Raw genomic sequence first — 13,300 nt, 5'->3', positions numbered from 1 at the left:
TGTCATTCTTTTTGTTCAAGCCCCTGACTAGCAACCTAATTCTAGGATGGAAAAAAATGTAGAATGCATAACCTTTTTATTAAGCTTCGAAAGGACTGGTAAAAACCATGCTTAGAACAGTTCACTTTCTTTCATCATACCACAAATATTGTTACGCTCTTGAATTCCATTAACTTCTAAAAAAGAAATTCAAACTCCCAGTTACTAATTGAAAGAAATTATGACACCAGATTTTGAGTTTTAAACAAAAACATCTGTTTTCTTTAATTATTGCACAACAAATGTTACTAATTTAATACATAAAATGTTTCATAAACCTTTATCCTTTAAACCTGAAAATCTTACACAGACTACTTCTTGTTTATTCTCAACCCATTCAAGAGTTCCATACAATTTCCAGAATCCTGATAATTTTCTCATTTCTCATGTAAATACATGCCACAGGCCTTAGGAATTATCTAGGTTTTCCCTCAGCGTTTCTGTAATCTGAGGTATGACATTGAATGCTAATAGAGATTCTATAGCAATCAGACATCATATAACATTTTAAGTACCTCACAATTCTGAACACTCCAGCTCAAGTATGGGCTTCCTACTTTCATATTTAGGAATTTGTTGTTTCTAATGTCATAACAAACTTAGTGAACAATAAATGTTCCAATCTAAATCCTCTGCTGTTGGATTCTATTCATCATGAATACATTCCCCACTTAACTTTGCCAATTATTATTTACTTAGCCCACAGCCCAACTGATCCAATCATTCTGACCACACTGTTAACAAGCGACTGCCTTGCCATGAAAGGAGGAACTTGATCCAACAGCAGAATTTTGTGGATTAGAATTTTTTTTTGGTATTTGTTGCCCATCCTTCATTTCTCTTAACTGAGAGCAATTAGCAGTCAGCCACATTGTGGTGGTTCTGGAGCCTCTCTTAGGCCAGACCACATAAGGATGGCAGACTTCCTTTCATAAAGGGCATTAGTAAACCAAATAAGTTTTATGATAATAGATGAAAGTTGTCATGGTCACCACAGCTGAGGTTGGCTTTATAATCCAGTTGCTATAGTGGGATTTGAATCCATATTCCCAGAGGATTAACCTATGCCTGATAGATTTCTATTCCAGTGACATTACCACTATGCTATGTCTCCCAATTTTATAGGTCAGCTTGTTGACACATGCAAATACAACCAATAAAGTGACATGTCTCTAAACTCTTCTGAAGTAAATAACACTTACAAGTACAATTTTAATAATGTATCTCAAGAAGAGTCTTATGAAATAGTGGGCTGTATTTTACATACTTGTATGAAAATATTAAAAGCAGCTACATTATTTTAACATGTACTTATCTACAGTGCTAATAAATTGTGCATTTGCATTACAGCAATGGGTCAGAAGGCAAATAAATGGAATAACTTACTTCTGGATTGGTCTGTCAGACACTGAAGAGCACAATGTGTGGAAATGGGTGGATGGAACCGTTGCAGAATACACGTATGTGTCCATTCTATTATAAAATATAATAATGCTGAAAATTAATTGGAATTACCATTTGGTCATATAAATCTGATTAACCATGTTGTTCAACTTCAAATTAAGTATATTATGATTCATAACATTCACACTTTGGAAACCAATTCTGCACACATTTTTATTTAAAAAATATTTTCTTTAAACAAATTAATTATCCATACACCTAAAATGTGTTCATGCATGCACAGATGTGACCTATAACTTCAGCTAGCTGCAACGCAGTGTGCACAGCGTTTTGTTACATTCATTCACGGAATGAGGTTGTTACTGGCTCGGCCAAAATTCATTCCCCAACGCTAATTGCCCAGAGGACGGTAGAGAGAGTCAACAACATTGCCGTGGGTCTGGAGTCACATGTAGGCCAAACCAGGTAAGGATGGCAGTTTCCTTCCCTAAAGGACATCAGTGAACCAGATGGATTTTTTGACAAATGGATTCATGGTCATCGTCAGACTCTAAATTCCAGATTCTTGTTGAATTTACTGCCACCTAAGTGTTCAACCAATCTGTTGGAGTTCTTTAAGGAAGTAACATCGTGGATAAAGGAGGACCAGTAGATATACAGAACTTAGATTTCCAGAAGGTATTTGACAAAATCCCACAGCAAAGGTTATAGCAGAAATAACCCCTGCAGCATGGCAGGGAGTGAGAGCCTAATAGTGAGGTGGCAGCAGCAGGACACATGCAAAGTGATAAGGGGGAGGCAATGGCTTCGTGGTATTATTGTTGGATTATTAATCCAGTGACTCAGGTACTGTTCGGGGACTCAGTTTGAATCCTGTTGAATTGTTGAATTCTTGTTGAATTCACATCCCACCATCCACCATGACAGGATTCAAACACTGAGTCCCCGAACAGTACCTGAGTCACTGGAGATGGTAATTAAACAGCTAACCGTGGATTGGGACATCTTTGAAATTCCGTTATTATAAAAGAAATTGCATTTTGGATCAGCAAATCTATTATTGTTTGGGGATTTGAAGATTTAAGAATAAAATCCACTTTTATTTCTATTAATGACAGCAAAGATCCTGAGAGAGCCTGTGAAAATCTGGCTATCTTAAATCTTGAGTCAATTTCTAGTTATGCAAACGTGAGTTCATGTTATGCTACTAATAGCCACATGCAATGATCAGTTTGTAGGCCATGATCAGTTTGATACAAGACACTCAAACTTATCATTACCTCTACACCTAACGAATCTTTCCGAAAGACAATTATACACAAATGTAAGAAATACACCACAGATGCACTGTTGGAGGAAGATTGTGATTTCAAAGCAATTGCAGCAGGCCAGCAGCATCTGCAAATGCTTGATTCTAGAACAGCTGTCACAGCCATCAACACATTCAGTGGAACTTCTGAACTTGCATGTTTCTTACATTACCTTCTACAAGGTGGTATTGGGTAAAGTACGCAAGAATTCAAGTTACCCAGAAAAACTTAGAGAGTTGGCATATTGAATAACTAAGGCTGTGGTGAGACCTTTAATCTAGGTGGGGTGGGAGGTTTCTGGAGACAGGATATGTCATCTTCTCAAGAAAAAGGTTGTAGCTGGATTGCAGGGCACCTACTTAGGTCATGATACCCAGAGTGGAACAGAAAGGGACAGAGCTGTCAAACATAAAAACACAGCAGGAAATAGGGTCAAAAGAGAAAAAAGGGTGCTTAATGGCTTTTTGAATTAACAGCTCAAATAGAGTTCAGGATATAGTTTTATAGCCATGATGAAGGTATAATTACAAGAAGATCAAAGTTAGGAACTAAATATTCAAGAATGTGATTTTTTTTTCCAAATGTATGAGTAGGAAAGAAAGGATGGTGGGACAGACTTGTGGATACAAGATAGAATAAGTGTGATGACAAGAAATGATCTTAAAATGGAAGGTATAAAATCCACATGAGTAATGGTAAGAAATAAAGGGAAGACGACCCTTGTGGGAGTCATCAGTAGGTCCCCTAACAGTTTTTATACTGTATGACAGAGAATAAACTAGGAAATAATGAATGCACATAAAAAAGACAGCACATTAATCATGGGTGACTTTAATCTTCATGTAGATTGGGAAAATCAAACTGGCAGGGGAAGAATTCAGCGTTGTATTTGGGACTGTTTGCTAGAAGGATATGTAATTGATCCAACCAGGATTAGGCTACTTTTGGATCTGGTAATGTGAAATGAGGCAATTTTTCTAAATAGTGACCATAACATGATAGAATTTAGTATTCAGTTTGCGGTAAGAAACTAAAGTTATAAACAACTGTGCTGAACTTAAGTAAGGACAAATGAGTGAGGATAGAGCTGGTTGTAGTAGAATGGGAAAGGTGTTTTAGCAGTAAAGACAATTTATAAAGAATGGCAGATATTTAAGAAAATAGTTCAGACTCAGAAAGATATGTCCTAATGAGGAAGAAGAATTCTAGGAAGGGATAACTGTAGTTAACCAAGAAACTTAAGGATAGTATCAAATTGAAAGAGAATACACAATGTATCAAGGATTAATGATAAGGCAGAGTATTTGGAAAATTTGAAGAGCCAATAAAAGATAACTAAAAAGAAAAAGATGCAGCAAATAAATTGAGGGTAGACTCGCAAGTTATATAAAAACTGATAGCAAGTAGAGTGTCTTAAATATACGAAAAGAAAGAAAGATGCCAAAGTAAAAATAGGCACCTCAGAATGAGGCTGGAAAAATAATAATGAGGAACCGGAAAATGATAGAAGTTGAATAAATACTTTTCATCAGTCTTCACATTACTAGCATTCTTAAAATACAAAATCAAGGAACAAAAGGAAGGAAATAAACAAAATAACCATTGTGACAGAAAAAATGCCAGAGAACCTGACAGGACTAAAGGCCAATAACTAAAGGCAGCATTTCCACTAATTTTCTTACTGGCTGCACAGCCTCAAAGGCCTGGGGTGGCAGTGACATCCAAAACCAAAAGTTAATACCACGATCGCCATGCCGATGCTGATCACTGTGCTCAGAACTTTGTGCATGTTGCAGCCATGCAGCTTAGAGGGAACATCACCCCGGACCTGATAGAATTGTAGAATATAACCTAAGATAAGCAGCTAAAGACATAGTGGATGCACTAGTAGTAATCATTCAATAATCTTTAGATTCTGATATCATCCAAAGGATTAGGAAACTGCCAATGCAATACCTTTATTCTAAAAAGGGAGACAAAATATAAGCTGCATATCAGTTAGCTTAATGTCAGCTACGGAAAAACATTACAGTATTATAAAGGATGTAATAGCAGAGCAGTTAGAAATGCATAGTTGAATTAAATAGAGCCAGCATGGCTTCTTGAAAGGAAATTGTGTATGAAAACTTGTTAGAATTCTTTGAGAAAGTATCAAACAGGTTTGATTGAAAGGAATGAGTGGATGTAATATATTTGGATTACATTCAGTAAGTTTACTTAATAAGATGAGCTCATGGTGTTATATTAATGTGGATAGAGGATTGGCTAACTAGTAGAAGACAAAAAGTTGGGATAAGAGGTACATTTTCAAGACAGCAACCTGCAACAAGAGTACAGGGATCAGTGGTGAAGTTACATTTATTTGCAATATATGTTAATGACATGGATGAGGAAAGTAAATGCATTATAGTCAAGTTGGCAGATGACATTAACGTAGGGACAAAAGCAAGTAGTGAAGATAACATGAAGAGACTACAAAGAGATATAGACAAGGTAAGAGTGAACAAAAACTTGGCAAATTCAACATAATGTGGAAAAATGTGAGGTTTTGCCTTTTATGAAGACAGAGGAGCTGAGTATTATTTCAATGTAGAAAGATTGCAAAAAAACTGTAGTACAGAGCATTGAGTCCTCATGCATGAATCACAAGAGGCTGGGACCTAAGTTCAGTTGGGAATAAGCCAGGAGGGAGGGCAATTGGAGTGTTGACTTTTATTGGCCTTGCCTGAGAATGGAGAATAAAAAATAGGAAATCTTATTAAAACTTTGCACTGGTGCAACCACACCTTGAATACTGTGAACATTCTTGGTTCCCTTATCTAAGGAAAGATATATTGGCAGTGGAGGCAGTCCAGAGAAGGTTTACTAGTTTGATCCCAGATATGGAGGGATTTTCTTTTGAGAAGAGCTTGAGTAGGTTGGACCTGTATTCATTGCTATTTAGAGGACTGATTGAATCATATAAGATTCTAAAAAGTGTCTCAACTGACTAAATATGGCAAGGATGTTTTCCCCTTGTGAGAGAGATTAGGACCAGAACGCGTAATCTCAGAATAAAGGATCCCCCATTTTAAGAGATGAGGAGGATTTTTTTTGTCTCAGAAGGCAGTGAATTGGTGGAATTCTTTATCACAGAGGGCTGTAGAGGTTGTTTTGTTTAGGATGTTTGAGACTGAGAGAGACATTCTTTTAACCAGTAAGGGAATCAAGAGTATGGGGAATAGGTAGGAGAGTGGAGTTGATTCATAGAGTCAATCATGATCTTACTGATTGGTAGGGTAGACGTGATGGGCCAAATGGTCTACTTCTGCTGTTATGGTCTTATAGCATAACAGAACATGAAAACAAGGGATCTAAGGAACAATGCCGGAGAAGCTTCTGAAGTGACATACAAGCATGTCAACAGCGTCGAGGAAGTAACTGCAATGTTACAACTTACAGGTCCACTAAATGGATGCTATCAGAAAAGTTAAAGACTTCACTTCCATTTAAGTGATATCCCAAAAGGAATAGACAAGATGCACTATATGCCAAGATTGACACACACTGATGCAATTATTCATAGACACATCTTAAATCTGTTGAAACTGGCCAAGCATGATACAATCCACACATTCAGCTAATTGTTTACAATGAGTCTGATACCCCTTGCTTTGGCATTACCTCCCTTAAATGGCAATACGTCAGGATGGTCACCTGTAAACTTTTAAGTTGTTGAAACTGATGGACCACACTTTACCTTTTGGTTTGTGTTCATTCATAAATCTACATATTATCATAATCGACAATATGACAAATCTTTCAAAGATTCCTGACTGCAGCATTGAATCTGTGCATTAGTTGAGTAACCTTTATCCAAACAGTTTTGATGCCATTAGAAATTTTAAAAGGTGATGTTCTATCATGTCTGAAAGATGATGCCCAACCACCTTCCCCCCACCCCCATACATTGAACTTTCTTGGAAGTTTAGCATTTACATTCAAGAAAAATTCAAATGGAGTTAGATTCCGCAGTACAAAATACTATCATCCAGAAAGTTGAGCACTAATTTGTGCAATTCCATTATTTGTGCTTTCAAAAAAAGTGGCAATGTACATATAGAGTTAGACACATGGTAATTAAACAATCAATAAAAATACATCCAGACAACAGCTGTATGCTGGAAAAACTTAAGGCTCAAGTTCTGAGGTGCCGTGCACTTTTCCAGGCTTGATGCCAAGAATTGATATTGGTCTGTACATTTTTCCACAGACTCACAGGAACTAACAGCATTTAGCATTTCTTTCTGTACGTACTGCTTCCTCGAATTACCATCTAGATTATCTGTAAACCACAACATATTCCTACAATTTACAATGAAGCGTTCACCCAGGTTATCTCTGTATCGCAACAGAGACTGTGGTTCTTGGAAGAACTAACCAATGAGCATGGCACAAATCTCCAAAAAGCAAAAAGGAAACATGGTCAGATTTTCAGCAGTAACAAATGTCAAATCAACAAGAGGCAAAGATCAATTTATTTTGATAAATGTGCTGATCACTTGATAATAGATCTGATTCTATGAAAGTGAAAGATGCAAAATGGTTCCCAACATCGCAAGACAGTGATGACTGACACAAGTGACTTGGTTTCTCTCTTGCTTACTCTAGCAGACCCTCGACATTTTTAATCACTTTCCAGAATGGACACAAGGAGGAGCCATGAGAAGTGAATAATGAGGGGCTTCGAGAGGTATAGGGATGGAATAGCATTAAAGGGAGCAAGAGTTCAGTGCTGAAGTTACACTTATTTGCAATATATGCTAATGACTTGGATGGAATAGCATTAAAGGGAGCAAGAGATCAGTGCGGTGGGAAGTGGGAGGCAGTGGAATGAAGCAAGCAAGTGACAAAGGAAGCAGTGAAAAGCCTCAGTAACATGGGGAAGCAGGAGTGACTGGGGTGATGCAAAGAGAAGCAATGAAAGCAATAGGTGAGAGACAGCAAGTCAGCAAGATGCAGATGCAGTGCCCACATCGCTCTCTAAAGGCATTGATAGACACTGCATCAGAGATAATGGGAACTGCAGATGCTGGAGAATCCAAGACAACAAAATGTGAGGCTGGATGAACACAGCAGGCCAAGCAGCATCTCAGGAGCACAAAAGCTGACGTTTCGGGCCTAGACCCTTCATCAGAGAAGGGTCTAGGCCCGAAGGCTCTGATGAAGGGTCTAGGCCCGAAACGTCAGCTTTTGTGCTCCTGAGATGCTGCTTGGCCTGCTGTGTTCATCCAGCCTCACATTTTGATAGACACTGCATGCTCCCTTTCCAAGATCACCTGGGCATGAACGTAGCTGCGGAAGAGGGGCAGACAGTTGGCAAATATATTATTCTTGACAAGGTAGCTATATTAACTTCTGTTGACCATATACTGAAAGGATTCACTGCGTGTTTGGCTTGTGCCTTCATTTTGTTTGACTGCTGTTTTCCAGAAACTGGAAGCCAGGGCAACCTGATAATTGGCAACATGAAAGAGCAACTGAAGATTGTGCTGGCTTGACTTCAGGCGCATTGTGGAATGACTTCTTTTGCACAGACCTCAATGGTTTGATTTGTGAGAAGAACGTGGACAAAGGTGAATGTTTAATTCGAACTTCTGCATGAGAAAATCTGATTCTGTTTTGCAACTAGACACAGAAATAGAAGTTTCAATTGGAAAAGATCCCAGGTGTTGCAAGTCACTGTATGCTGCAGCTTATTTCCCTACAGTCAACAATTAATCTGGTACTGCAGTGTGATATAATGAAAGTTTGGTAATCACGCTGGACTGAAGCAAAAAGCACTGTTTTCACTTCATTAACCTTTTATGGTTTTGGCCCTTTATATTTCATTAATTCATTTTGAGTACTCATGGCCCTAGGAGAGGTACAGTCAAAGTTAAGATTGACAACAGCAGAATTCAGACTTGCAAATATAAATATTTTGTTCAAACTTCTCAGATGTACGGTTTATACAACGCTTAAGTAGAACATAGAACATAGAACAGTACAGCACAGAACAGGCCCTTCAGCCCACAATGTTGTGCCGACCATTGATCCTCATGGATGCACCCTCAAATTTCTGTGACCATATGCATGTCCAGCAGTCTCTTAAATGACCCCAATGACCTTGCTTCCACAACTGCTGCTGGCAACGCATTCCATGCTCTCACAACTCTCTGCGTAAAGAACCTGCCTCTGACATCCCCTCTATACTTTCCACCAACCAGCTTAAAACTATGACCCCTCGTGCTAGCCATTTCTGCCCTGGGAAATAGTCTCTGGCTATCGACTCTATCTATGCCTCTCATTATCTTGTATACCTCAATTAGGTCCCCTCTCCTCCTCCTTTTCTCCAATGAAAAGAGACCGAGCTCAGTCAACCTCTCTTCATAAGATAAGCCCTCCAGTCCAGGCAGCATCCTGGTAAACCTCCTCTGAACCCTCTCCAAAGCATCCACATCTTTCCTATAATAGGGCGCCCAGAACTGGACGCAGTATTCCAAGTGCGGTCTAACCAAAGTTTTATAGAGCTGCAACAAGATCTCACGACTCTTAAACTCAATCCCCCTGTTAATGAAAGCCAAAACACCATATGCTTTCTTAACAACCCTGTCCACTTGGGTGGCCATTTTAAGGGATCTATGTATCTGCACACCAAGATCCCTCTGTTCCTCCACGCTGCCAAGAATCCTATCCTTAATCCTGTACTCAGCTTTCAAATTCGACCTTCCAAAATGCATCACCTCGCATTTATCCAGGTTGAACTCCATCTGCCACCTCTCAGCCCATCTCTGCATCCTGTCAATGTCCCGCTGCAGCCTACAACAGCCCTCTACACTGTCAACGACACCTCCGACCTTTGTGTCGTCTGCAAACTTGCTGACCCATCCTTCAATTCCCTCGTCCAAGTCATTAATAAAAATTACAAACAGTAGAGGCCCAAGGACAGAGCCCTGTGGAACCCCACTCACCACTGACTTCCAGGCAGAATATTTTCCTTCTACTACCACTCGCTGTCTTCTGTTGGCCAGCCAATTCTGTATCCAAGCAGCTAAGTTCCCCTGTATCCCATTCCTCCTGACCTTCTGAATGAGCCTTCCATGGGGAACCTTATCAAATGCCTTACTGAAGTCCATATACACCACATCCACAGCTTGACCCTCATCAACCTTACTAGTCACATCCTCAAAAAACTCGATAAGGTTTGTAAGGCATGACCTACCCCTCACAAAGCCGTGTTGACTGTATTTGATCAAGCCATGCTCTTCCAGATGGTCATAAATCTTATCCCTCAGAATCCTTTCTAACACCTTGCAGACGACAGACGTGAGACTTACCGGTCTATAATTGCCGGGGATTTCCCTATTTCCTTTCTTGAAGAGAGGAATTACATTTGCCTCTCTCCAGTCCTCAGGTACGACTCCAGTGGAGAGCGAGGATGCAAAGATCTTCGCAAGTGGCGAAGCAATTGCATTTCTCGCTTCCCAAAGCAGCCGAGGACAAATCTGATCCGGGCCTGGCGACTTGTCAATCTTAATGTTTGACAAAATTTTCAGTACATCAGCTTCCTCTATCTCTATCCATTCCAGCATGCACACCTGCTCTTCAAAGGTTTCATTCACTACACAGGTCGTTTCTTTCATAAAGACAGAAGCAAAAAACTCATTTAGGGCTTCCCCTACCTCCTCAGGCTCCACACTCAAGTTCCCTATGCTATCCCTGATCGGCCCTACTCTTTCTTTGACCATTCTCTTATTCCTCACGTAAGTGTAAAATGCCTTTGTGTTTTCCCGGATTCCTTCTGCCAAGCCTTTCTCGTGCCCCCGCCTGGCTCTCCTCAGACCATTTTTGAGCTCCTTCCTTGCCTGCATGTAATCCTCAAGTAGTAGAAAAAAAATCTTATGTTTGGGATTAAAATATATAATCACTTCCTGTACTGAATTTATATGTTGCTAGGTTTACCAATATACCACACAAGGCATGCATCCTGCCATGAAAGCCAAGCTGTTCAAAACTAGGCATGAACAAAATAATGTGTTGGCCATCTGCCAGGCTTTCAGAACAAATTCAATGCGGTATCATTCAGAGATACCCTATCACTGAGTAAGACAGTGGAGCCTAGAAACTGCAATACTGTTTTTGGGCCAACTTTACAGTATAGGTTAAAGTGCAACCACAATCACAGTGAAGGGTAGAACAGTCACAGGGGCAAAAATGGCCTACTCCTGTTCCTGTGTCTCTCTTTAGTAAGGCTAGAACTGGAGTTCACAGCTGGTGGCACATCCAGCACTTGTGCCAAAATGTTTGAGTTGTGGATTTACTTGCTACTCATCAGACTCCATAAACATATATTTCTGAAAGTGTTTTACTTTTGGCACCTAGTAGTATTCTAGTCAACCTATGGCTATATGCAGATTCCAAGCAAGGTTCCCTAACTTGTTATGATCCCAAATGGGATACCCCAAATATTAAGTTCCTGGGTGACAATAGTTCCCCTTCTTACCCATCTGTTTGCTCAGATGGTTGCAAGAAGGTTAATCAAAAATGGATCCCTTCTCTTGTGGATACCTTTCACCCAGACCCAAATGAACTTATTTTTCAATGTGAGCCAATTTAACCAGGATTTCTGGGAATGATCCCAGAATGAAGGGTTTGCCATATGAGCAGCAGTTGAGGACTCCATGTCAATTGAGTGTGTGGAAGGATCTCATTGAAACTTGCAGAAGTCTGAGATTCCTGGAGAGTGGACATGAAGATGTTGTTTCCACTAGTAGGAGAGACTAGGACCCAAGAGCACAGCCTCCAGGTGAAGGATGACCCTTTAGAACTGAGATGAGGGAGGAATTTTTTCAACCGGAGGGAGAGTGGTGAATCTGTGGAAATCATTATTGCAGAAGGCTGCAGAAACCAGGTCATTGAGTGTATCTAAGACAAGAGATTGATAGGTCCTTGATTAGTAAGGGGTCAGGGATTATAAGTGAAGCCAGGAGAATGGGGTTGAGAAACATGATAAAATGGCAGAGCAGACGCTGTGGGCTGAATGGCCTAATCCTACTCTTATATTTTATGGTCTTGTGTTCTTGAGATAACAAAGAGTGAGATTACTCTTTACCTGCGACACTGGGATAACAAGTGGATAAATCTTCAGATGTGACTTAAACAGCTAATGCTGTAAGTACATATGGGTACCTTGACCCACTGGCACACATAAGAACTTCAGTCCCACTAACACCTACTAGTCGAGTTCAATCTGGCTTTTTAAACCCCTGTCCTTGTTTATTTTCCAGAGGGAAAGATACAAAATGTGTCTGCTGTTTGGGATAAACTCTGCAGGGAGTGAATCGTTGTTGACCAGGAGTCAGCTGCTCCTCATTATCTTCGTAAAGGCCACAATCCAGCCTATTCTGACTTGCCGTTTTCCCCCTTTAAGGGCTGTTTCTTGAAGTTCCCTTTGCACCTTTAGGTGTGAAATTCCACGTCTCTCTCTCTCTCTCTCTCTCTCTCCCCCCCTCTCACCCGAGATCTAATTAACTTACGTCTGCAGCCACTTTTGGTCATTTCGGCTGTCATTAAAAAATCACACACAATTTGGAATTGCAAAAAATATCCATGGTACTTTAGAGTTCTGACCTATGATCAAAATACCATATCTACATCTCGGCTCCATCTATCTGCTAACGTCGTTTTTTTTTGAGAGAGAAGAGTTCCAGATTTTTGAAGATTACCCTTTATTTCTTCTTTTTTGATCTTAAACTCTTCTACCTGTAGAGGTAAAGAGAAACTATCGACCCAATCAACCCCTGCAAACATCTTAAATAATAAATTAATTTTCCCTAAATCTTTTATATTGTCAAGACTGTTATTTTTGGTCATTTGAATTGTGGACTGAAATAGTAACAAGGACTGTTTTAAAACTAAGAATTGTGGAAGGGGTTACTGCATCTTTCAAAAACAAGTTACTAATATTTATTTCTAAGTGTTGTTTACACTGCTGCTTGTTCAGCAGAGGAAGATTATTGTAAATAATCTTGTGTACAAAATGAGACTTAGTTGGCGACAAGTAGCTAATTGGTCTGTAGAGCTGTCGATGGCAAAAGCCTTCTGTGTGCTAACAACATGATTGGCTCCCAAATAGCTGAACTGCTTGAGTGTGTGAACAATACAGCCCAAAGCCTTTTGGAGCACTACAAAAGCGGAGTGGTATTTTTCCCTCTGCAGTAAAAAAAAAACCTGAAGTAAGCCAGTTTATTTTCACTCCCCAGTTGCCGTAGCCTGTGACTTTTAACCAGTAGCTAAGAAACTATGTTTTGTGAACCAAAAGTCTGTGCCACCTGCAAGGAAGTGAAAAGCACCTGGAGAAGACAAAGTCAACAAACATCAAAACTCTGTCAGCAAAAGGATAATCTTAGTGAACACTGTGGATAAGAAGTATTCAGTTGCCTTCCCAGATTTTTCTCTTCATCCATGATATTGTAATAAATAGTAATTCTTGTTAAGTACAAAAAACTGGTTCATGATTTTTGTTA

General features: G+C 39.6%; 1 protein-coding gene across 1 annotated transcript in view; it reads left to right on the top strand.

Annotated features, from left to right (window-relative positions):
• Nucleotides 1-13,300, top strand: part of colec12 (collectin sub-family member 12) — a 188,420-nt gene that overhangs the window by 172,824 nt on the left and 2,296 nt on the right. The window contains exons 8-9 of the mRNA XM_048530136.2: nt 1,390-1,499; nt 8,226-8,368. Of these exons, the coding sequence (XP_048386093.2) occupies nt 1,390-1,499; nt 8,226-8,368 (253 nt within the window). The remainder of the gene's footprint in view (nt 1-1,389; nt 1,500-8,225; nt 8,369-13,300) is intronic.

The sequence above is a fragment of the Stegostoma tigrinum genome, chromosome 5, assembly GCF_030684315.1.
Source record: "Stegostoma tigrinum isolate sSteTig4 chromosome 5, sSteTig4.hap1, whole genome shotgun sequence".
Classification (NCBI taxonomy): domain Eukaryota; kingdom Metazoa; phylum Chordata; class Chondrichthyes; order Orectolobiformes; family Stegostomatidae; genus Stegostoma; species Stegostoma tigrinum.
The sequence above is the reverse complement of the archived record's forward strand: the minus strand, read 5'-3'. Positions and strand labels throughout refer to the sequence as shown.